Below are 25,554 nucleotides of genomic sequence, written 5' to 3' on the forward strand. Positions count from 1 at the left end.
TTGAAGTTAAAATAATTACAGGCAGACCTGTTATTTTATTTTATATGTTGAGCATGGTTTCCATCAACCCCAGTCCCCAAGCCCCATGGACTAGGGTATTAAATGTTATAGCCTGGCACACTTGGGAGGATGCATCAGCTAAGCCAGTATCTATTGCTTTAATAATTAACTGGTATGATTTTTTTTCCTGTTTTGTAACAGAGAAAGGAATGACGGACAAATGCAAGAAAAGATGGGGGAGGGGGTGTATCCATGCAGATGTTACCCGGGAAGGTGAGATTCCCACACTGGGTAGGAAATGCTGCTTCTTTTGTGGAACACTGAACTCTGTTTGAGGAAGTTGCAGCAAGTCAGATTCTCAGAGGCAGAGATGAAGGTAGAAGGGAGTTAGGGAGGCCCAGCTATTCTTAGAGACAAGAGGAGGGGAGGCAGAACAGGGTGAGCGGAAAGGGGGAAATTTATTATTGTGAGACTTTGTTTACTTCATGAGCTGAATGAATGAAATGACCTTGTTTATTGTCCAAAGCCTGAATGGAGAGCAAGGTGTGAGATGGGGGGGAGCAATTCTTTAGGATTGTTAATTCACAATTTCTTCTTTCCTCTTGTTCATATTATTGCCAAAGTGAGAAATAGATCCCTTCCTCCATCTATCTCAAGCCAGGAAGTTCTTAAGAGACACTTTCCACGACAGTCACAGTGAATGTTGCTATTATCCTGGAAACTCTGGGTTCAAAGCTCAGATCACTCTGAATCTAGCCAAATGGGCCTGGGTGAACACCTTCTGCCTTCACTCTACTGATCAATAAAATGAGAACCTGATAAAGAAATGTCTCATGACTCCTTTGGTGAAGCACTCACACACAACATAGTTGAGGAGGATTCTCTGGTGGAAACAGACAAGGCATGCAGGCTACAAGAAAACCACACTGGCTAGCTTTATGCAGTTGGCTATTTTTCAGCTACGTTGGATTTCAACGTTAGAATAGAACATCCTGAGTGGAGGAGCTAGAGAGAATAGCAGGTGGCAGTTACAAGTGCTTTGTAACTGGTTATGCTGCCCTGGGAAGATCTCCCAAGCAGCCATTTTGCAACAGTATTGCGCCCCCCCCCCCAGAGTGAGGTTGGCTTCAACTCTTCTGACTTTCTGCAAGAGCTTAAAGACCTGACTCTGCCAACTGGCTTGGTCTCCAAAGGGATGAGGGTCTTCACATTGGGGGTTGATAGATAATAACAGAGTAATAATAAAGTAATAGATTTCCCCTCTCCTCCTCTCCCCCTCTCATCTTATTCCCCCCTTCCCTGCCTTTTAGTTAGGGTTGTGTATTTAGCTTTTTTATTATTTAGTTCCTGTTGTGTATAGATTTGTAAAATTTTATCTTTTTAACAGTGTAAACAATACAGTACAGTACTCAAAACAAGTTCTCAAAATTCCAAATGTGCTCACCTGTTCAGGAAATCAAGGATTAAGCCAATTGTGTATTATATAACCAATATGGTTGCCAGTTGTTTAGGTAGCATTGGTACTTTTTTACTGAAGAAATCTTACTTTTTATTGGGACGTTTTTCTCTAGTTAATACCATCATGCTCAAGATTCTTAAGTGAAGGCTTAAGAAAAACAGGGCGAGATGGCTCAGTGTGACACATTATTGTTTTACAGAGCTCATGAGATTACTTTATGTCAATATTACAAACAGGTAGGTTATCTTTGGCTAGAGGTGTTTGCAATGGTGATCACTGGCCTCAAAATGGCAGGCCTGACTTGCTAATCAAAGTTCCTCTCCTTTTTAATATGTATTGCATCATGCATTGCACACATAAAAGGGAGATAAACCCTTATCTGGTTCTACGTGCAATTTTGAAGTTCGTGACCAGCACTGTGGGTGCCTCTGTCTCTGGTTAATAGCTTTTATGAGTCAGAGACTGTGGTCTTTTATTGACATGCCAGGAATGACTGCTCTCCAAAAAATTGGTGGACCCTGGACTGCAACAAAATTTGATTTCAACACAGCTTGAATTTGAGAATAAAATTAATGTGTAGGGAATATAATGCCATAGAAAGTGGAAGCAGATAGCCTACAGTGGTTCTTCTCAAAAAATCTGAGCGAGATCTGATTAATACAATACACCAGAAAAACGGAGGAGTGTACGTTGAATTGGAAAGTTGAAACTATTTCTTCTTTCTGGAATGCTAAAATGATAAATTTGGCTACAATTACTGGAAGGGCTCTTAAGGTACAGCAAAACAACTCTATCGAGGGCTCAGATCTAACATATTGTACTGCTGTGGTCTACAAGCCACAATATTTCCTAAAATGCCACTGTGACAGACATTAGCCTATCCAGGTCCCAGGAAAGTCTAAAAGATAAAATGTTAACCTGGATTAACCTGCCGAACGCGACATCTTAAAGAAAAAGCATAGATTTTGAAGAAATTATTCTTAGAGAATTTGATTCAGGGACTCATCCAACTCCTTTGGTTTTCATTTTTTTACATAACTGAAATAATTGTCTTCATCTCGTAACTGGAATGAAGGCTGGCTGAATGATATTTGAGGAGCTCACAAAAGCTAGCCCATATGTGAATCAATGCAGGAAGCATAAGAAAAGAAAGCAATGCTGCCACTCAGAGGCCTTGGCAGGGAACTGCTGCCTCACCTGTTAAGGAGAGTGAAATCTGCAGCCAAAGTCTTGTCTAAAGAATAAACCAAGCCTTCCAACTTCCCAAGGCTTTTAACTTTTTAGGGTCTATGTTTCTTTACCCATAAGAATTCTGTATAATGCTAGCTCCAAAACTAATATCCATTTGAAAGAGATAGACAATTTAGTAAATTAAGGAGCTGTTAATCAAAAAATGTCCTTCCTCCAGAGCAGGGGTTCTCAACCTTGGCAACTTTAAGACTTGTGGACTTCAACTCCCAGAATTCCTCAGCCAGCTTTGAAGTCCATAAGTCTTAAAGTTGCCAAGGTTGAGAACCCCTGCTCCAGAGCAAGATTAGTTTCAAAGTACTTTAAAAAAAACCTCTTGCACAAGTTGAACAAGGGTGAGGGTGACCACCCTCTCTCTCTCTCTCTCTCTCTCTCTCTCTCTTTCTCTCTCCCTCCCTCCCTTCCTCCCTCTCCCCCCCCCTCAGGCATAGGAAACAGGGAATGGCAAACTACTTTTGAAATCTTGCCAAGAAAACTGCAGGGATTTATTCAGGCAGTTGCCAGGAGTCAACAGTGTCTTAAAGGCACACATGTGCGCACCCCCCCCCCACATACACACAAAATCATGTGTAAATTTATTTCATGGTGAAAATAACAAAATCAAGGCTCAGTTTTCATATTTTGGTAGAACAAAAATGATTGTTTGCAACCCTAGAAACCTAGTGGCGTTTGATGGATCAGCCTGGTACATTGCCCTCACATGCCTCCAGAAGTCCCCAAGTAAAATACGGTAGCCTCTTAATACTTCCAACCCACAAAAAAAAATAACAAAAGAGGACACAGATTTACTTAAACTGAGCATTTGCTAATTTATATATTCAAATGCAACTTTAGAAGGGCTGGCTTCTAAACCTTCTTCCAGAGCATTACATTTTAAGGATTCAGACAAATCCTTCAATGGTTTCTGCTCTGAATTATTCAGGAAGCTGCTTGTAATTAGCTTTGAGAAGATAATAGGGAAATGTGATGGTATTCTTTGGCTGAGTTCATACAACACAGTTACTCGTGGTTATTTTAACTCTTGTTTACTGAATTAATCCATCTTTTAGGCTCACATGTCATACTAAACTATCCTCACAACTTCAACTTGTTAAAGCATCTGCATATTCTTTTATCTTATATATGCTGATAACTCTTATGGGTTTCTTCAGACTCCCAGCTAGTCCAGGCATCAGTTGCAGATGGACAGTTTCAGCTGCCTTATGGGTCTTTATCTTTCAGCTAGCCTTGACCTGGATAAGACACCTGCCACCTGCTTCTGGCAGCCCTTTAGACAACTGAGGTCATGATCTAACTCATCAGAAGGATAACATGTTGGGGAAAGATGAGATGGAGGATGCCCTCAAATACAGGGCTTTCCTTTGTCAAGGAAGACACATGGGCCTCCGAAGCAGGGTGTCAAAGCAACCAGCCCAGCAACTGGTATTCAGGGATATTTGTGTCTCTTAACACTAAGGCTACAATCAGTCATTGTGACACATGACTACTGAAAAACTGAAATGAATTGAATAGACCTGACCTCCCCTGCTTGGGACGATAAGATCCAAACACGAGATCCTGAAAGCTCCAGAGGATGGGTCCCTGAGGTCTGGCCTTCAGAAACAGAAGAGATAAAATTCAGCTGATGTATATTTCAGGGTTGGAGAAGGCCACAAAATGTGCAAAGCAACAGTGTCTTCTTTTGCTATTGTGTTCCTTCAGGAACATCATTCCTATTGTTCAGGATATTTAATGCAATTAATACAATACAATACAAGGTGCTGCTAAAAATTATGTAGAAAGGGAAATGGAATTCTCAGCTTCATAATTCTAAAAACATACTTTTCTCAAGAAGTCATTATCCAAAGGGGGAAAATATTTCTTAAAATGATGTAACCCAGACATTGTGATAAACTTAAGGAAATTAATAACATTGAGGCAAGCTGATATGGTGGTGGTCATGATAAGCAAGAAAATAATCTGGATGTTAGGAATCTGGGTGTCTAAACAGAGGTAGACAGATATATTGATAAAGAACAGGCAATAGGTAAGCTGATCATAGGCTAAAATACAAATATTCTCACAAAATATTGGGAACCTCACAAAGAAACCTGAACTGGGACTTTTTATTGGGAGTAGGACATCACCCATAGAGTTAACTGAAAGAAATGAAACTTTGAGTGAAGGAAATATATACAGTGTTGGATTAAGAGGAGCAGATCTAGGGACTTTCTCAAAAACAAGCTTTGACCCAGAAAGACGAAGTCTGAAAAAAGTAACTAGAAAAAAGGAAATGAAGTAATTAGCTTAGGAAAACAAGTTGAGGAAATAAACAGGAATCAGCGAGTTAAAGTGAAAGGTTAGATGAGAGTAAAGGAAAAAGGAGGCAAGTGAGAGGGAGATTTCTCATGAATCATTCATAAAATAAAACAAGAGAAGGAAAGGATAATGCTGTCAAATTTGGTGAGCCAAGGAAGGAAATTCAGACACAAGATGGATTTAAGGGAGCTGGATAAGTGGGCAAGTTTCCGCTGTGAGGAGAATCAATCCAATGTGTCAAGATGGTAGCTACAATTGAAGCCCTGCCCCTTTTAACATGCACCATGCATGCCAGGGACAGGGTGAGTCCACGAGACTGAGGACTAGCTTGATGTATGATTGCTGGATCATGACTGGAAGAACCAATGATCTGAAAATCCAGATTTGGATCAGGGTCAGGAGGAAGGGAAGAGAATCAAGAGGAATGAAGAAGAGCCAAAAGGAAGGTAGAGGAAACAAGATGTTTGCAAGTCAATTAAAATGGACATTTTAAAGCTAATGGGTTTTGAAAAACACTCTCCCTGATTGTTAGGTGACAAAGAGTGAGAGAAACAGAGGGACTACGTTTTCTAAGCATGCCTCTCAGGACTGATTTGTTCCATAGCTGCTTCTCTGTAAGGTTATTCACATATTTATATAAATCATGTAGGTCTGTGAGACTAAGAAGAGCTCTGTTTTAGTACTTGCCTTAAGCAAGCATCTTTGATTCTGAAAGCAAGAAATTAAAGTGTGTAATTTATTCATAACCAGGGTGTCTTGAATCTTACTGGATCTGGGCAGGTGCCCTTTATTTCTGCTCCTGCTGGGGACAGGAATTGAATAGGAAATAGTAGGGGCTCTCAGCTCTAGGAGTTTCTTTTGGGGTACAATTTCTCAAATTCATGATTAGCCTCAGTAGAAATGACAGGGCTCTCCAAAAAGCTATGCCGATATAAAGGGCATAGAAGAAGATACACAGAGAAGCAATTCTTCGCTCAGTTAAAACCTATTTTTTTGTACAACAATTGTTTTAAGTCACAAAAAAATAGGAGAGTATCACTCAATAGAAGATTAATAAATGCATTATCAATTAGAGAGTCAGGCAAAGGGCCTATGGAGAAAAACTTGACATACAGGAAAGCAAGGCACTCTTACAGCTGAGATGACAAGCTGACATATATAAAACTATCAGACACACAAAATAATATTCAGAGAACAAGCTCTTTGGACCATTCTTTTCCAACCCTGTGTCCTCCAGCTATGTGGGAATATGTCTTCTATTTTCTCCAGACTTTTAAATAAACCATTGTCACTGGATTGCTGGAAGAGTTGTCTCTATCTCCCTAAAGCATTGTTTCTCAACCATGGCACGGTACTTTCTCCACTCCTTTGCAACATCTATATGAAACTGCTGGGTGAGATCATCTGTCACCATGGGTTGAAGGATGCACAGTATACCAATGACACCCAACTCTATATTTCCATTCTTGGTGGTGACCCAGGTGATGCTGTGGCTGCCCTCTCACAATGCCTGCAGGTGTGGGGGACAGCAGGCTTGAACTGAACCCTGGCAAGATTGAATGGCTTTGGGTACATGGGGCTCCAGGATCTGGGACTTTGTCATCTTTGATTCTGGATGGGGTGGACTGCCCCAGAAAGATCCAGTCTGCAACTAAGGGATTCTTCTGGATTTGTGACTCCTGTTCCTGGATCAGGATTCCCTGCACGCAATCATTCAGTCCCTAGTCATCTCACAGTTGGACTATTATAATGCACTCTACATGGGGCTACCCTAGAAGAGCATTCAGAAGCTACAACTGCAGAGAGTGGCAGTGTGGACAGTTTTGGGATGGCCATTGTAATACCACCCTGTAATACCACCGCTCTGTGAGCTGCATTGGTTGCTGGTCTATTTCCAGATGCCATTCAAAGTATTGGTGATCATCTTTAAAGCTCTTTATGGCATAAGTCCAGGTTGCTTGAGGGACCATCTCACCCCACTGGAATTGGCCTGTCCCACTTGTGCCAACCCTCCTATTCTTTTGCAAGGGCCTAAAGACATGACTCTGCCAGGTGGCTCAGGACAGCACAGTGGAGGTGGTTGATCAAGTAATAACAAATCCCACCTTCTCCCCCTCCACTCCACCTGTCCTTAATTTTAATGTTTAGTTTTCATTTATTTATGTTTTGATGTATATGATTAGATACATTTTTATGACTGTAAGCCACCCAGAGTTACCCCAAATAGGCAGCCAATAAATTTTATAAATAAATAAAACTGGCTACGGAATTATGAGAGTTGAGGTCCACACACCTTCAAGCTGCCAAAACTGGGAAAAACTGTCCTAAGCTAAGAACCAACATTCCTATAGTTTGTAACAGGGCTGCAAATATCTCTTCCATATGAATCCACTCAGCAACAAACACAGCAGCAGGATGGAGTCTCATCTGTAAGTGTTTTCCAACTATCTGCAGGCAGTCCCTGGAACAAAAGGCTTCTGCATAGGTCTGGGTGTTGATTTTACCTGCAGAGAGTATTTAAGGAAACTGACTTTCCCTTTGACTTAAGGCAGATGTTCATGGAGACTGCAGTATCTTGGGACTAAAATCCAAATCATCCTCATCCTCCTCTGAAATCCACAATGGTTGCAGGACTGCTTTTTCAGCCCAGAACTCTTCTCAAGGTACAATTTCATACAATGGTCAACTTGGCTGCCAAACATTTATAATAGCCAAATATCTTGAGGCCACCCTGACTGGGATATTCATCATGCTACAATAACAGATCAGGATTGATTCTGGTCTAAGTTATCAATTATGATAGTGCTGTTCTGAACGAAAACCAACCATAATAAATTCTAGAAGGCTTTCCAGAAAGAAAAGCAGATGTAGGGTCACCTTGAATTGTCACCACAAGCGTTTTTTATACGTAAATATTCTTTGAAGAGATAGCTTTAGTGTCTTGCAGTACCCAGTGTGGCCACAGGATGTCTCCCTATCTTGCACAAAATATACATACACATGGGTCCTTTTAAATAGCTGATAAAAATAGTGCTTCGAATTGTGCAGAAGTGGTCTTACTACAGCTTTAATTCTTTTTTTAAAAACCTGTTTATTACACATATATTATGTTTACTATGAGGAAGCTCTGTTGAGAATTATAGCTGCTTCCTAGCAATATTTGCTTTCTAAAGATAACAGATAAAAAGGCTCCGATCATCCTTCCGGCAGGAATCTTTGTCCAACACATTAGGATGGTATTGATGGGACAGATCAATACACAATATCAGAATTTTATAATAAAAAGGAGTTCAGTGTAAACTGGACTCATCAGTAGCAAAACTGGAGCAATTGCGCAGGTCATTGAAAGGAGGGGAGAACCGGAAACAGAATCTGGGATAAAGACTTGAGTGTAAGATCCAATGTCATCTGCTCCTTCAGGAATAAATGGCTTTCCTTCTTGAGCGGTGGCCTTTTGTATCCAGTCAAGGTAGCTGAAGACTGCAGTGTAGACCGTGGGGCTTGCCTCTGGGTCACAGTTACCCCCCCAGCTTGCTATGCCAACCACAAACCATTTCATGTTGCTTCCAGAATCACAGAATAGGGGACTCCCACTCTCCACCTGGTGAAATAAAAGTATAGCTGAAATAGCCCAAACTCCTATGCAAAGGGTCTTGAGCAGTTAAAGAGAATATGTTAATAGTGGACAATCAAATGTGTTTTTGGCATATTGAATTTAGAGTACCTTAGTTTTGCCCCAGCACGCAAAGATCAGCTTTCTCCTCCTTTTTAATACAAAACTGTCAAAACTGTAATGATTGTTTACCCAAACGAAATATATGTTCTCCCCCTATATATTCTAGCCTCCATTTTGATTTCTATGCCTTATTTCTCCTGGCTTGGATTTTGGATTGTAAATACCAAAAGAGATAGTCTTGCATTTTCTAATATGTATTGATAGAATGGTACTACATAAATAATAACAATGATTTAAAACATAGTTTAATCCTCCTATCACTGCCCTCCCCTTCCCTTCAATTTTTTCCTTTACATCTTCAACTGACTATTTCTATTTAATAATAAAAAAAAACCTTCTTCCTCTTCCACACAAAATGTGTGTTGTAGCAAAACCCTTCCTCCCATTTTTGTTACTTAAAGGGCTAACAAATAAATCAAAGGGTCACAAAGATATCAAAGAAAAGAAAAGAAGGGATGGGAAGGGAAGGGAAGGGAAGGGCAGAAGACACACAAGCAAAGAAAAAAATGTGTCTTTTCTCATTTTCAATATTGTGAGCTTGAATTTAATGTATCGCTTATACACTAAGGAACAGTTTTAGCTTCATACTTTCCTAAAATACCTTCCCTAGGTGTTTGAAAGTTGAGTATCAAAAAATGGGCATGAATCTGCTGTGCCAGATTCAAGATGAAATTAAGTGTACCTCACAGTTCTCCTCCACGCTTTCCTTAGAAACAGCACAGAAGACATTCCCGATTAAGCCTTGGATTTCCTTGGAACATATGTCTCTGTTAATTAGAGTCACTTCTACCTTCATTAACATGTTAGTTAATTTCTCATCTTCATCTGCAGGCAAGAGGAAAGGTGAAGGCCAAGTAACAGTTTAGAATCAACCAATAATGGATAGAAATCAGCCACACAATATTTCACAGGACATAAACAAGGAGTAGCCCTGGAATGATGTCAGAGATGTCAGCTTTGCTCTCATGTGATAGAAAGGATCCTGGTCTCTTATATTATGAGGAAAGGGAAGGAAGAATTAGGAATAGGAATAGGGAAGAAATGGGTGCACAGCTTTTGGTGAGTGGGCAGCATGTTGCCTTAATCCCCTTTTCTAATCCTTTGCAGATCCACAAGACTGTGCTGCTGAAGTTTGGAAGCCAGTAGGAGAGACTTTCCATTTTCTAGGGCAGTGTTAACTTTAATATGTGTGGACCAATTCTCAAAATTCCCCAGCTTGCTAGCTGGGGAATTCTGGGAGTTAAAAGTCCATACAAAGTTTGATAAGTAGTGTTCTAGAAAAAAAAATAAGTAACACATTTAAGTTATTAGATAAACTCATCTATAAAAATCCTTGAAAATTCCTTAAAATTAACCTCGCTCTTGGGATAGTTGAAAGTATATGTAAAGTATATCTATACATCTATCTATCTATCTATCTATCTATCTATCTATCTATCTATCTATCTATGCATTTTATACCAGTTTTTAAAGAAGAGTTAAAGCAGAGCTTTTTCTTTCATCTTCAAACTGATGTCCCAACTGTCAGTGAAGAACCAAAACTGAAAAATGAACAGCTCTTTCAGTAAAACAACAATCCAAAACATGCCTCCAAATTAATTATGAAGTACCTGAAGGGATGAAAATAAAAGTTTTGAAAAGGCCTCCACAATCCCCAGATTACAGACTTTATAAAAATTCCCTAAAAATATTTTTGAGGTAAAAGAAGTTGGAGAAAGTCTGATTTTCCTCTTGTATAAACTCTCAGAAGGCAGCTAGTCACTATATGATCTGGTGTCTGATAAGAAACACCACAGTCACATTTAGGGGAGGATACTCTGCCCCACGCTTATTCTATTCTTATGAATCAATGTATTTTCAAATGTAACCTATAACTTATATATAATGTTCTGAATTCCTCAAACCTTACAAAATTGACTACATATTTCCATGATATGTGTACCATAGTATTATGTGCTCCTTCTATATAATTTTGATCAATGCTATACACTATAGCTCAGTGATAGCAAACCTATGGCACACATGCCAGAGGCAGCCTCAGAGCCCTCTAGGTGGGCTTGCACGCCATTGCCCAGCCCTACCATCCTGTGGCCCCCTCCTCATCAGAAGCCCCCCCGGAGGAGAGTCGCCCAGGGCGCAGCCTGTGCGGAGCAGCGCAGCCAAGGACATGGCAGCCGGGCAACGAGGACAAGACTCCGCCCTCACACCCCATCGCCTGCAGATGATGCTGCAAGGTGTGAACAGAGAGCATGGCCGCCGTGATGCTGCTGGGCTGCCTGGGCAATCTGCTGTGGCAGTGGGTGGAGGCGGTGGGTGGCCTTGCGGGCAGGAGAGGCAGAGGCGGGGCAGGGGCGAGGCGATTTTTGGGCACTTGGTCTCTATAAGGTTCGCCATCACTGCTATAGCTGGTTGAGGGAGCCATGTTAGGGAACTCTTCCCTTTAATCTGGTCTGCAACCTAAGCTAAGAAGGAGAAAAGAAGTTGGCTGCTGCTTTACTCCTTTCCTTTTCCTGGAATCAGAGATCCCACTAATGTCTACTGTTATCCCTCATAGTAGCAGTAACAGTAATGTTTAAAAGCAGAGGGATGTCAGAGGTTTTGGAGATTCCATTTCTAGTTTGAATTCATGCAGGGAAGGGCCATTGTCCATGAAAACATTCCATTCCCTGTTTGCTTTTGAAACTGCTAATTCATTCACCTTCCCTGCCGCTATGGACTGTCTTTTTTGTATAGATTTTTTTTATCCCTCTTCCTCTCAAGATAGGAAACATTTGCTTCTTCAAAATCTGGTAGATGGCCATCAACAAGGAATTCAACAACCATTATATAAATACCACCTTAGCCTGGATGGGGGAAGGAAGTGGGGAAGATATAGATAGGTGGGTGGGTGAGGAAAGCAACTCAGGAGTTCTCCATCTCAGTTCTCTTTAGCGTAAGAGGGATCCTCTTATCTGGAGGAGGAGTCTGGATTTCAGGAGTCTGTCACTCTACCTTATAATAATAGAGTGCCAGTAGTTTATATGATGTGTTTCCTAGCCTGGTCTACTCCGAAGCCAAATTAGAGTAAGAAGTAGGATGCAATTCTTCTTGCCCTTCCTTTGATTTGGTTTCAAGGTGGCCATTAAAAAATGGAAGGCAAAGTTAGAAAGTTTTTCCTACTGGAAAGGACAAAAAGAAAAAAAGGAAAGGAAAGGAAAAGAAAAAAACAAAAGAAAAGAAAAAACTTTTTTCCCCAAAGCACATACAGGAAGAGTGGGAAAAATGAAATCAGCAGCAGCAAAAGCTAAAAAATATTACTTCATCTCCATTTCTTCATTTCTAAAATTCCTCCCTAACTTGAGATTGTAAATAAACAAATACATTTAGGGGAAGGCCCTTTGGTTCAATCTTGGATTAGAAAATGCAGTACCAGCCATTATAGTCTTCCATGTGGCAGCCCAGCAGTCTTGCCATATGCTGAGATCCTGCAACAAGGGCAAACAAATTGGTGTTGTTTTTTCACTGAAACTGATGGGAGAATCCAACAAGATCAAAGCAATGTTGTTTCTCAGACTGGTACTGTTGAAGTCTTCATGGACGATCACCATGTCCAACTTCTTTTTCTCCAAAGGCTCCCCATGCAAGATGACCATTATGGGAAGATCTAAAGAACTTGGGAACAAAGATAGAGGCAACAACACATTACTGAAATGTATTCAGACCCTAAGAGCTGGCCTGACGAATCAAAAAATCACATACTGTTCAGTTGGGCCAATGGTAGATATATATATATATATATAATCTAATAAAATATATTTTATATATATATATATATGTATAAAATATATTTTATTAGATTTTATATGGGTAGGGAAAAGGTGGGGTCAGTGCGGGCACAGGAGAATTGGGATAAAGGGGACAGGGTGTGGATAACTACAATAAATACGTAATTCAGCGAACAAGCTGTCGTCCGGGTCTTCATATTGAGTATTATTGTTTATATAATACTAGACATTTATAAGAATAAATCGATATAGTTACAACTGACATTTGGTAAAACAGTAATATTCCTTTAAATAATTAACATAGTTGATAGCATAACAACTATTTCCAATCATCAACCTTAATACTTAATATAATAAAGCTCTAAAATCTCTTCTTATTCTAACATGTTTCTACCCACTGATAAAATTTTCCCCAGGTTTTATAGAAGATTGAATCTTCTTTCTCCTTCATCTCTAACGTTCATCTGTCCATTTCTAGTGCAAAAATATTTTAAAGATGAGTATATCTTTTGTTTTGAACCTATACAGCTACAAGTTCCCAACTTTTTTTTTTTTTTTTAAATCTCTTGAATTCCCAGCTTGGAATGGCCTAGGGCAGGGGTAGGCAACCTTGGCTCTTTTATGACTCGTGGACTTCAACTCCCAGAATACCTGAGCCAGCTGTGCTGGCTCAGGAATTCTGGGAGTTGAAGTCCACGAGTCATAAAAGAGCCAAGGTTGCCTACCCCTGGCCTAGGGATTGGCATATCTGGGACCTTGGACAGCAAAACAGAGGGCAACCTAAACTGCTTCAAGCAGCAAAGTAGAGCAGGCAGGATAATAAATTGAATTAGCCTGCTGTAGAGGACTGGTGGTGAGAATATGAATGATAAGTGTTTTTACTATTATCATGTGGGTTTTTCCGTTCAAAGCTCTATTCCTACCTAATTCCTCTGCAGTCAGCTGGCATCCACATCTATTTAGACTGCTTCAGTCCTTGCTCAATTGTTATGAGCCTGTGTGATCATCCCTTATTTTCCTAACTATATTTGCACTTCCCTCAAATCTACTGACATCTTTCTTACATCTTCTCTGCAATACTCACAGGTCCTCCATGAAGCAGTGAGCTGCAGACAGGATCCACCAGCTGCTCAGAATTGCCCCTCTGCAGATAACCTTGTCTTTGGTTCGAATGCTGACCTGCCAGGGTAGAGTTTCAGATGTACTTGCTGGGGTTCCTTCTTTGAGTCTTGGTACTGTCCAGGAAGTGGCTCTGAATTTGGGACTCAGGCCACATGAAGAAATCGGAACGGTAGGCAATATTCTTAATTCTGTTTTAAAAAAGTGGAATTCATTCCTCTAAATTTGTGCCCATTTTCCAAGTGTGAGAAAGTTAAGTGTAAGCTGATTGGAACTGTATGTCTTAGCCAGCCTCTGTGTTAATACAGTATGACGTGGACAGCTCCAACATTATGTTTTTCTTCTGGAATATGTGGAATAAACACATTAAAAAAGGATTCCACCTACTTGTATAAGAGACAGTCATTGAGGAGACCAGAAACAGAAGTACAAGCAGCCGCATTTTGCCCTCTTTCTAAAGGGATCCTCCACGTTTAAAGTGAATGCTGAACAAAGAACGTCCTACAAATCTCACCGTGTAGCTCAGAAAAAATGTATTTGCTTAGAAGAGGGATGACCCACATTTCCTCTGCCCCATGTGACCTCATGCACTACCTAAATCACCTGTGATGATATCATAATAGAATCCTGGGTTTTGACTGGTATTTGCAAGTCCAGCAACAGGGGGATGAATGTGTGTCCAAGTTTCTGTTTCTCAAGTTTCAAAGGCACCCGGTTTTGTGAATGGTGAAAGGATCAAATGTTGCAGGTACTCAAGTTTGAGACTGAGGGGCATATTTGATCTTTAATATGAGTTCTAGGGGCTACATTCCAAAAAGTAGGGGCTAAGAGGAACAACTGGGCAGAATCAAGAAAAGAATTAATTTTGATTTCAGTTAAATTAGGTCATATAATTATAATTTGGCAGCAATGTTTTCAAACTTTTCAAAAAATGAAATAATAATAAAATCCAGGATTAAGTCAAAAGGTTTGATTTAGTTAAAAAGATTATGAGTTCAAATGATATCAAATGAGTCCAAAATATTTTAAAATCTAAATTACATCATGGAAACATTATTAAAGCAATAAACACTTGGTCAGTCCATGTAATTAGCTAAGCAGCAGGGATAATTGACTGTCCCCAACCTGGATTGGACAAACTGGGTAGGAAAACAAGAAAATTAATGATTGCACCTTGTGCTCTTTACCAAAGAAGTGACATTCACAGATTATACATATCCAGAAATAGTGCTATTAAAAGACGGCTGCAAATAAATCATGTTAGAATAATATACTCTGAATGATTACAGACAAAATGTAAACAAGTTCTGCTTATGAAAATATGAAATGAAAAGGTCTTGGGGAGAACAAAAATTAAATTTGAAGTAATTTAGAGTCAGAACAACACTTGGGAAAGTAAACCATCTATGGCTAGAATATGTATGACTCTAGAAGAAAAGCAGATCAAAATATGACTCTAGCTGAAATCTGAAATATATTAAAAGAGAAACTGCAGGAACAAACAATGCAGTTCAAGAGCAAATCCTGCAAAGAAATGCCAACAAAGCCAAAAATGCAAATGATATAAAATAAACTACTAGATAATCTCATTAGTGGCAGTAATAAAACCATTGAACAGAGTGAACATACTATAGTGCCATGATATGCATTAAAATTGTCCCTTGGAATTTATGTAGGAAATTTGACTTTACTGTTTGTAGAAATCACTGGGAATTTGTGCCTAAGAAAGTTTTGCAAAATGAAAATATAAAAATGTGAGATTTCAAAATTGATTAAAAAAATTGATAGGAACTTAAAATATACTATACATTTCTGTTATAGAAAAGCATGCTAAAAGTTAAAGAGACGCATTTTAAATCATTTCTGAATTTAAATTTACATATTGGACATTTGTAATTTCTGCTATAATCTTAAATTTCTTAATACTATGGTTTGTTTATTAACAGATTATCATATATTGATCTTTATCCAGATAATGCAATCAAGTCATGGGGATCTTTGACAGATCCCCCAGTCCAGTCTTGTTTGAGAGGTAATTTATTCTCCTTTCACTCAAAAGCTCTCTCAATGATTTTGCAACAGTGGCATATAATTAAGATTATTTTTGTTGCCATCATCACCCCCAAATATGATATCTCAGTTGTCTTCAATGAAATTCAAGCTTTTTCCACTGTTGCTCTAGTTGTGTTTTTATTTATTTATTTTATTTTATTTTTAAAATTTATAAGCCGCCCCACTCCCGAAGGACTCTAGGCGGCTAACAATAAAAAACACATAAAACATAACAAAACAGCAATACAAAAACAATCATCCAGGGGTAAGGTTTTATAAACCCCAGGCCTGCCGGAAAAGCCAGGTCTTAAGTAGCTTACAGAAGACCGACAGGGTGGGAGCGGTCCTAATCTCCGGGGGAGCTGATTCCAAAGCGTGGGCGCCATCACAGAGAAGGCCCTCCTCCGTGGCCACGCCAAATGGCACTGCTTGGCCGACGGGGCCTGAAGGAGGCCCAGCCTGTGGGATCTAACCGGACGTAGGGAACTATGAGGTAGTAGGCGATCTCGCAAATAGCCTGGCCCTGAGCCATATAGGGCTTTAAAGGTAATGACCAACACCTTGAATTGGACCTGGAGACCAATAGGCAACCAGTGCAGCTCACGGAGGATAGGTGTAACGTGGGTGTATCGAGGAGCACCCACTATCACTCGCGTGGCTGCATTCTGGACCGACTGTAGTCTCCGAATACTTTTCAAGGGTAGCCCCATGTAGAGCGCATTGCAGTAGTCCAAACGTGAGGTGACAAGGGCGTGAGTGACTGTAAGGAGAGCCTCCCGATCCAGGTAGGGTCGCAACTGGTGCAACAGGCGAACTTGTACAAAGGTCCTCCCAGCCACAGCCGTCAATTGATGTTCCAAATTCAGCTGTGGATCAAGGAGGACACCCAAGTTGTTTGCTTCACTACTCCCAGCTCTGTAATTAATTGGGCTGTGCATGTTTATGAGCTCTGCAATGAAGAATAAATGCTGAAGAGTATATGTAAAAATTGATAGGCTTGTTTCCAGGTTTCATTAATTAAGCAAGTGTTGGCAGAGTTGACAGCCATCTATCCACACCAATCTCCAAGGCAAATCAAATCCGTGGAAGATAAAGTTATCAATAAAGTTATCAAGTTATTAGATCATAGGGATATTTTATTCAGTACTCTAAAACTGCACTCATATCCTGCTGGCAGTCTTCCCAATGATATCTGACTGGCCAATATGGGAAGAGGAATGTTGGATTAAAGAGTCCTTTGATTTAATCCCACATGGTCTTTATGTTCTTATTAACCTGCTCTACTGAACTTTAGATAATACAGTTCTAAAGGACTGGGTTACTTCTCATATATCAGAGAGGGAGAGGGAGGGAAAGAGGAGGGAGAGACAGAGAGAGAGACACACACACACAGAGAGAGAGAGAGAGAGAGAGAGAGAGAGAGAGAGAGAGAGAAAGAGAGAGAGAGAGAGAGAGAGAGAGAGAGAGAGAGAGGGTGGTCACCCTCACCATTGTTCAACTTGTGCAAGAGTTTTTTTAAAGTACTTTGGAACTAATCTTGCTCTGGAGGAAGGAAATGCTCTCCCGCATACCACTAGATGCACCCAAGAACTTCTGAAGCAGTTCCGTTGAGATATTTTTGATTACTACCCCCCCCATAGCTCTGATTTGGCACCAAGTTGACTACTATTAATGCCCTTTGATGGTGCTGAGAAACCCAGCTAGCACCAGATTGATATCAAAGAAGGAAGTGTGAAAGAAATCTACAAAACTACTAGAAAGGGTGTCCTTTTCTTGAAAGCAGCTTGGACATTCAAAGGAAAAATCTGAATGAGAAAGACTGAATTTATCTTATTGAAAGTTGATAGGTATTTATAGATATATTGTGGTTTATATATTACAGCCATATATATTCTGGCTACAAATCAGATTGTACTCATAGATGCCAATAATGAGGAAGAAAGGCCCAGAATTGGGAGGGGGGAATCTAAGTCTGGGTTTATATGGTTGTTGTTGTTTTTAAAGAATTGAATGCAGAATTCCAGAGAGTAGCTAGAAGAGGTAAGAATGCCTTCTTAAATGAACAGTGCAAAGAAATAGAAGAAAACAACAGAATAGGGAGGACCAGAGATCTCTTCAAGAAAATTGGAGATATGAAGGGAACGTTTCATGCAAAGATGGGCATGATAAAGGACCAAAATGGCAGAGACCTAATAGAGGCAGAAGAGATTAAGAAGAGATGGCAAAACTACACAGAAGAACTGTACAAGAATGAGCTTAACATCCCAGATAACCACAATGAGATGGTCATTGACTTCGAACCAGACATCCTAGAACAGTGATTCTCAACCTTTCTAATGCCGTGACCCCATAATACAGTTCCCCATGTTGTGGTGACCCCCAAGTGAGTGTGGCCACCCATAAGAGGGAGTAGGACAGCTGGGGAAAAAGGAAAAAAATGGCGGACAGCATGGTTTGGTGACCCCTGTGAAATGGTCATTCGACCCCAAATGGGGTCCCGACCCACAGGTTGAGAACCACTGTCCTAGAATGTGAAGTGAAATGGGCCTTAGAAAATCTGAGCAACAATAAAGCTAGTGAAGGTGACAGTATTCCAGCTGAGCTATTCAAAATCTTAAAAGACGATGCAGTAAAAGTGCTACACTCAATTTGCCAGCAAATTTGGAAAACTCAACAGTGGCCACAGGATTGGAAAAGGTCAGTTTACATTCCAATTCCAAAGAAAGGCAATGCCAAAGAATGTCCAAACTATCGCACCATTGCACTCATTTCACATGCTAGTAAAGTTATGCTTAAAATCCTACAAGCTAGACTCCAGCAGTATGTGGATCAAGAACTACCAGAAGTACAGGCAGGATTTCGAAGAGGCAGAGGAACTAGAGATCAAATTGCCAACATACGCTGGATCATGGAGAAAGGTAGGGAGTTCCAGAAAAACATCTACTTCTGCTTCATTGACTATGCAAAAGCCTTTGATTGTGTGGATCACAACAAATTGTGGCAAGTTCTTAAAGAGATGGGAGTACCAGACCATCTCATTTGTCTCTTGAGAAACCTATATGGGGGTCAAGAAGCAACAGTGAGAACCAAACACGGAACCACTGATTGGTTCAAAATTGGAAAAGGAGTCCGGCAAGGCTGTATACTGTCGCCCTGCCTATTTAACTTATATGCAGAGCACATCATGAGAAAGGTAGGGATAGATGAATCAAACGTTGGAATTAAGATTGCCGGGAGAAATATCAACAACCTAAGATATGCAGATGATACCACTCTAATGGAAGAAAGTGAAGAGGAACTAAAGAGCCTCTTGATGCAGGTGAAGAAGGAGAGTGCAAAAGTTGGCTTGAAACTCAACATTAAGAAAACCAAAATCATGGCATCCGGCCCTCTCAATTCCTGGCAAATAGATGGGGAAGAAATGGAGGTAGTGACAGATTTTATTTTTCTGGGTTCCAAGATCACCTCAGATGGGACTGCAGCCAAGAAATTAAAAGACGCTTGCTCCTGGGGAGGAAAGCTATGGCAAATCTAGACAGCATTCTAAAAAGCAGAGACATCACCCTGCCAACAAAAGTGCGTATAGTCCAGGCCATGGTTTTCCCAGTTGCAATGTATGGCTGTGAAAGTTGGACCATAAGAAAGGCTGAGCGCCAAAGAATTGAGGCCTTTGAACTAAGGTGCTGGAGAAGACTCCTGCGAATCCCTTGGACTGCAAGTCGTTCAAACCGGTCAGTCCTAGAAGAGATCAACCCCAACTGCTCTTTAGAAGGCCAGATCCTGAAGTTGAAACTCAAGTACTTTGGCTACCTAATGAGAAGGAAGGATTCACTGGAGAAGAGCCTAATGCTGGGAAAGATTGAGGGCAATAGAAGACGATAGAGAATGAGATGGCTGGATGGAGTCACTGAAGCAGTAGGTGTGAATTTAAATGGACTCCAGAAGATGGTGGAGGACAGGAAGACCTGGAGGAACGTTGTCCATGGGGTCGCGATCGGTCGGACACGACTTCGCAGTTAACAACACAACAACAACAAGCAATTATAGGAGATAACATAGATTAGAAGCTCTTTGTATGAAGAAAAATGTTTGACCTTCTCTCCACAAGCTGTTTTCTGAACGATCCTTTTGTCTAAACTGTAAATTATTGTTATTTGCCACAGTTGAGCTAACAAGCAAGCCACCCATCTCTTTGACATAAATGAAGCAAAATGGCAGGAAATGGATACTGACATTTTGCCATTCTCTTGCATCTCTTAATAAGTCAGACATTAATGAAGTTGTATACACACACACAGAGACACACAAACCTTTTGCCAATATGTTACTCCTTAGAAGAGAAGGTCTCTAAACCTAGGCCAAAATATACACTTACAGTTGTTCTTTAGAGGAAGAATGCCAACTTTTCTAAGGAAATTAGCAATAAAAAGTGAATAGCCCCCATTTTCCCACACACTTCCTTAGGTTTACATTATTATTAAAAATGGAATATCTACAAAATAATCTCACCTCCGAAGGACTCAATGACTTCCCTATGACTTTATCTTGCTACTTCAGTGAACTGATTAAAGTAGGAGGTTGATCACAATGTGTTCAGTTAACTTTTTAAAATGCCAATTTAGTAAAAATGTTTTCCCTGCCCACCAAGCCATTTTGTGAGGTGACAGCCCATATTCTTGAAAAGTGAACAAATCATGCATTCATTAGTAAAAGTTAAATAAAGTTATGAACAGAAAAATCAATGAAAAATTGAATTGTGAGTCCAGTCTGGATATGGCATAGATTCTATGGGATAAGCAATTATCACTAAAATATAAGAAAGCACAGAAAATGCTTTGAGTTATCCTAATAGCACTCCTATTTGCCTGTTCCGCATAGGCAGTAGTTAAATTGATCAAGAAACCATTACTGATGATTTGTTTTCTATTATAATTCAATACTTCCTGTTTTGCCGTGAACCAGAAGCCAACAATAAAACTTGGTTCAAAATTCCATCTTATTAAGAAAACACCCTATCAATGGTGAGAATGGTACTGTGGAGCTGTAGGCTATGTGCTAGTTGAAGGATACCCATTTCTTCATTGATAATGAAACAATTCTAGACATACTGATGTCATTTTTTTCCTTCTTTGATAAATGAAAATCAGGAAAACAAGTCATAAACAGAGTACAGACATATTCCTGGGGATCTGAAATAACTACGACAATTACAATCACCTCTAGGAGCTGAGCACAGGGTGGATGGAAGAGCTTTCAATTGCTAACAATTACTCAGGAACTATTGGTGGGATGAGTAAATATGAATGTGTAAGCAGGTGTCCTGTAAGTTTAGTGAGGCATCAGTATCATTTTTATGTAGGCATTCTATGATGGATATCAAAGTCTCCCTTCAGACCAGGCAATATCTTGTATCAGTTCACTTGCTCCAGTAAGGATAATGTACCATCTCTTGTTTTTCTTGGTACAATGAAAAATATAGAATATGAGTAAAAGAATCTCTTACCCAGAAGTACCTACTCAATCATTTGTTTAGCTAAGGTAAATGATGGCTTTCAGGAAAATGTGATTAATTTTTGTCACTTAGTTTGTGTAAAGCAGTGTTCTCAAACTTCCTAATGCCGCGACCCTTTAATACAGTTCCTCATGTTGTGGAGACCCCCAACCCCCCATCCAGCTGGCCGGGGGGGTATCAAAAACTTGACCCCCAAAAAAGAGGAAAAAATGGGAAAGTATAGGAAGTCCTCGACTTACAACAATTCGCTTAGTGACTGTTTGAAGTTATAACAGCACTGAAAAAGCGAATTATGATCATTTTTCACACTTATGGTTGTTGAAGCATTCCCAGGGTCATGTGATTTACATTCGGATGCTTGACAACTGATTCATAATGATAACATTCACAGTGTCCCAGGGTCACATGATGAATGGCCAGGGGGCGTGGCCAGCTGATCACTCAGGTTGCAGAGTGCCTGTGGGGAGGAATCTGTGGGTCTCTGGGATGGGACTGGGGTGGGTGCCTGCCTTCGTTCCCTCCCTTCTCTCCCCTTGTCCCTTCCTCCCTTCCCTCCCTTCCATTGTTCCTCCCTTCTTTCCCTCTCTCATTGTTCCTTACTTCCCTCCCTCTTTGTCCCTTCCTTCCTCCTCCCCCCAGGCCCAGGAAGGGACAAGGGGAGTGGGATAGGCTGCCAGCGTGGCTGGGGGCTTTGCTGCCGGCAAACCTGCCTTTGCACAGGCAGAGACAGGAGAACTCCACCCAGCTCACTTGCTCAGCTTTGCCGAAAGGCATGCCACTGCTAAGTTAGCAGAAGCTCCAGGATCAGCGCTGGGCTACAGCTGATTTGTGCTTCTGCTAAATTAGCAAGCGCATGTTTTCTAGCGAGCAAGTTTGCTGGGCAGGAGCCAAGGAGAGCAGCTTCAGCTGCAGAAGCATGGATCAGCTGTAGAGGCTCGCCCCGATCCTGGACAAGAGGGAAGGAAGGAAAGAAGGGAGGGAGGGACAAGGGGGAGAAGGAGGGAAGGAGGGACAAAGAGGGAGGAGGAAGGAAGGAAGGAAGGAAGGAAGGAAGGAAGGAAGGAAGGAAGGAAGGAAGGAAGGAAGGAAGGAAGGGACAATTGGAGAGGGAGGGAAGGAGGAAGAGACCAAGAGGGAGGGAAGGAAAGGAAGTTCCAGCCAGGAGAGGCTTGCCAGCCTGGCTGCTGAGAAACAGAAGAGCGCAAAGCCAAGGAGAAGAAGGTGATGGTTTCCTCCCAAAGGGAGCTCCTTTTCTCCACCCCTTCCCTGGGTTTGTGGGGAATTTCTCATCACCAACGCTGGCAGGTGCTGCTTCGAGCCCACCGTGAGCTTTCTCACCCCCTTTGCTTCTCCCCCCCTCCCCTGCTTTCGTGAGGATTGTGGCGCCCTTGGGTAGCCGATCGTGCTTTGAAGCTTAGGAGAGGAGGAAGAGTCCCTTCCTCCTTCCCTCCCTCTTGTGTCAGCTGGCACAAGTTTGGGGGTCGCCAGCTGACGGGCGCAGGAGTTGGGTGCTGCAGCAGCCTCCCCTTCGCTGACCTGCGTGCACGAGAAGAAGTCAATCCGGTTGCTGCACAATGAGTCTCTGGGGAGGGCGAGGCCTTGCTCTGTGTCTGTGGTCTTCATGCGCCCCCTGCAGGGCACATTTGGTAGAGTTCGTGCAGACTGCCGCCAAGCAGCATATTTTCCACAAACAAGTGAGGTGGAGCAGAGGGGGGGAGGGAGAGAAGGCGGTTGACAAGCCCTGCCTAAGACCATCGGAAATATGTGTTTTCCGATGGTCTTAGGCGACCCCTGTGAAAGGCTCGTGCGACGCCCAGAAGGGTCACGACCCACAGGTTGAGAACCACTGGTCTAAAGGAATGATGAAATTTTTGATGTGACCATGTGATACCATCTTTAGGACCTATGAATCTGGTGTTTTATAAGTGGGAAAGATCAAACCTGCCCATCCAGCAGCAGAGACAGTTATTGTTTGTATCACTTCTTTGTTAGTAAGGGAACATGCTTCCTTTAGATTCATGTTGAGGACGGAGTGCCCCACAGTTTTAAAATGATCCGTGTCCCTTTTAGTCCCAGAATCAACTTTTGGTGCAATATGGGCAAGGCTTTCATTTTGTGCTTCATTCTACTTAAGATCTCATCTAGAGACTCTAGAAGCAGCTTGGTCCATTTTAAGGTGTCTGAAATTGGCAGCCATCATATGGCGCCTTTGCCTAAGAATTAGGCATTATCCAGACTTGCATCCACCATGAAGGCAGCAGACAGCAAGGACTGGGCATCTAGTAACACTGGCTTTAAACCCTATTGCTCCCCAGATTGTGGCAAACAAATGCTGTTTTTTTTTTCTGCCATGTTACAATTGTTATGGAACAAGCTCTTATTGGAACTAAGGCAGAAACCTACCTTTTTACTATCTGGGAGGTAAGGTTTACAATTATTACACTTCTTACAAGTATGTATATATAGAAGGAGGACAGAGAGTGCCACCCAGATCCTTTTTGGGAGTAGGAGGAAGGCAGGAAGACAAGGATTTGTTTGTAAGTTTGTACATGGTTGATTATATGGAGCTGAAATGCCACTCTGTCCAAAGGGCACAAGATAAGGGCAACTATCAATAAAACAACACAGCTATAATTTAAGCAAACCAGTACCTGGTTTTTATAGGTTGACTTTATAATATTTTTTTAAATTTGGGGGAAGGCTAGTAAAAAGCTATAGCTCAAGTCACTCATTGTACCCTTTAACTCAGGGGTATCAAACTCAATTTCATTGAGGGCCGCATCAGCATTGTGGTTGCCCTTGGGGGGCTGGGTGGGTGTGGCCAGGGTGGGTGCGGCCTACTGGGTGGGCATGGATGGAGTGGGTATGGCCTATAGGGTGGGCATGGCCAGCTCTACATCGTTCGCATCAAGGGTGCCTGTCGGGGCCTGGGCAGGAGTGGGACAAATCTGAGGGTCTCTGGCAGAAGGGGGTGGGACGGGGGGCAAGCGCCAAGGCATGGTCCATTTCTTCATTCCTTACAAAGGGTAACACCTCCCCAGCATGCACCCAGGGGTAGGGCCGATGCGGCAGGGTCTGGTTCCTCGCTGTTTCTAGACGGCCTTGTGGGGCTAAGACTGAATGTGTTTCAGCATAGATGGTCACCACAAAATTGTACATTGGCTCCTAGCCGGCCTGGGACAGGGCCAAGGCAGCGGGGGCCATTCCCTCATTGTTTCCAGGGTGGCTTCGTGGGCCACATGAAACCACTTCGCGGGCCGCATCCGGGCCCCAGGCCTTGTGTTTGACATGTCTGCTTTAACTTAATCCAGAATTTAAAAAATGAGCCCACTTTTTGATGGGAGGCCTTATATCTCTGCAAGACTATGGTGCTGAATTTGCCTATTAACCTTCCTAAATATCAAAAATGAAAAAAAAAGTCATTCCAAACTTATCTAGAGAAATTTGGGAAGCTGCAAATGGGAAATTGCAGCTGTATACATACTGGTGTTGCCCTCTGCAGCACTAGAGTGATATTTTTCATGCCTCTGATTTTTCTCCTTTGTAAATGGCTAAGTTATACAGAGGGTCTTTCCCCACTGATGAGCTGAAGTGCTACTCAACCATCTTTGAGATGGCAAAAAATAATGCCAGACTGAATTTTGATGTTCCCATTGTCAAACTCTAACCTTCCTGTATTCTCAATCATTTCTGTCACTGGACTTCCCTCCAGGGTTACTGGTGACAAATTTCAATAGATTTTGTATCATTTTATGTCTTAGATAGTGTTGAAATGGGTGCAGGGGAGGGGATACAACTTTAATAGTGGTAGGGATAGGAAGTATTTAAGCTGTCTCACTCGTGGTTTGAAATAAGATGAATGTAACATCATGGGGACATGGTTAGAAAATGATGTTGCCAAATATGTTTATGCTGTGATTGGGAAGAAATGGAAACAAGCCGTGATTCTTAACGGTACCAGAAGTCTCTCCTGTTTTCTTGCAGGAGGTAAAGGCAGCAGCCCTTCTGAAAATATATTTATCCTATATTTGGATAGATTAGATCACACTAACATAAAATGACTAAGGAGGCAAATTATTCATTACCTCTATACAAAGGGCACAAAGGTCAAGAAGCCAAAAGCAATGAACAGATCAGTAGGATTTCTAGGCAGTACACAAATAAATACAATCTTGAGGCAGGTTGGGCAGGGCCTGTTTGAAATGATGATCCAACAGCATTACATTAAGCAACCACTATGAGAAATAAGTTTCCTGGTAGGAGAAAACTTTGATGTTTTGCAAAACCGAGAATCAAATGGTATCAGATGTGCTAATGAATACAAACTCCAACAACACTCTTTCTCTTAAACGATGGTGATTCTAAA

At 41.3% G+C, this 25,554-nt stretch overlaps 1 protein-coding gene across 1 annotated transcript; it reads right to left on the bottom strand.

The window, feature by feature from the left end:
- Nucleotides 1–8,056: 8,056 nt before the first annotated feature.
- Nucleotides 8,057–14,138, bottom strand: PRSS55 (serine protease 55). Its single transcript, XM_039323530.1, has 5 exons — nt 14,012–14,138; nt 13,590–13,815; nt 12,151–12,392; nt 9,424–9,566; nt 8,057–8,606 (listed from the first exon to the last, which is right to left on the bottom strand). The coding sequence occupies exons 1-5, from the start codon at nt 14,064–14,066 to the stop codon at nt 8,271–8,273; spliced, it is 1,002 nt and encodes a 333-aa protein (XP_039179464.1). The 5' UTR covers nt 14,067–14,138; the 3' UTR covers nt 8,057–8,270.
- Between the last annotated feature and the right edge of the window lie 11,416 nt (nt 14,139–25,554).

This window comes from Crotalus tigris, unplaced genomic scaffold (genome assembly GCF_016545835.1).
Source record: "Crotalus tigris isolate CLP2741 ecotype Arizona unplaced genomic scaffold, ASM1654583v1 scf7180000024277.1505481, whole genome shotgun sequence".
Taxonomy (NCBI): domain Eukaryota; kingdom Metazoa; phylum Chordata; class Lepidosauria; order Squamata; family Viperidae; genus Crotalus; species Crotalus tigris.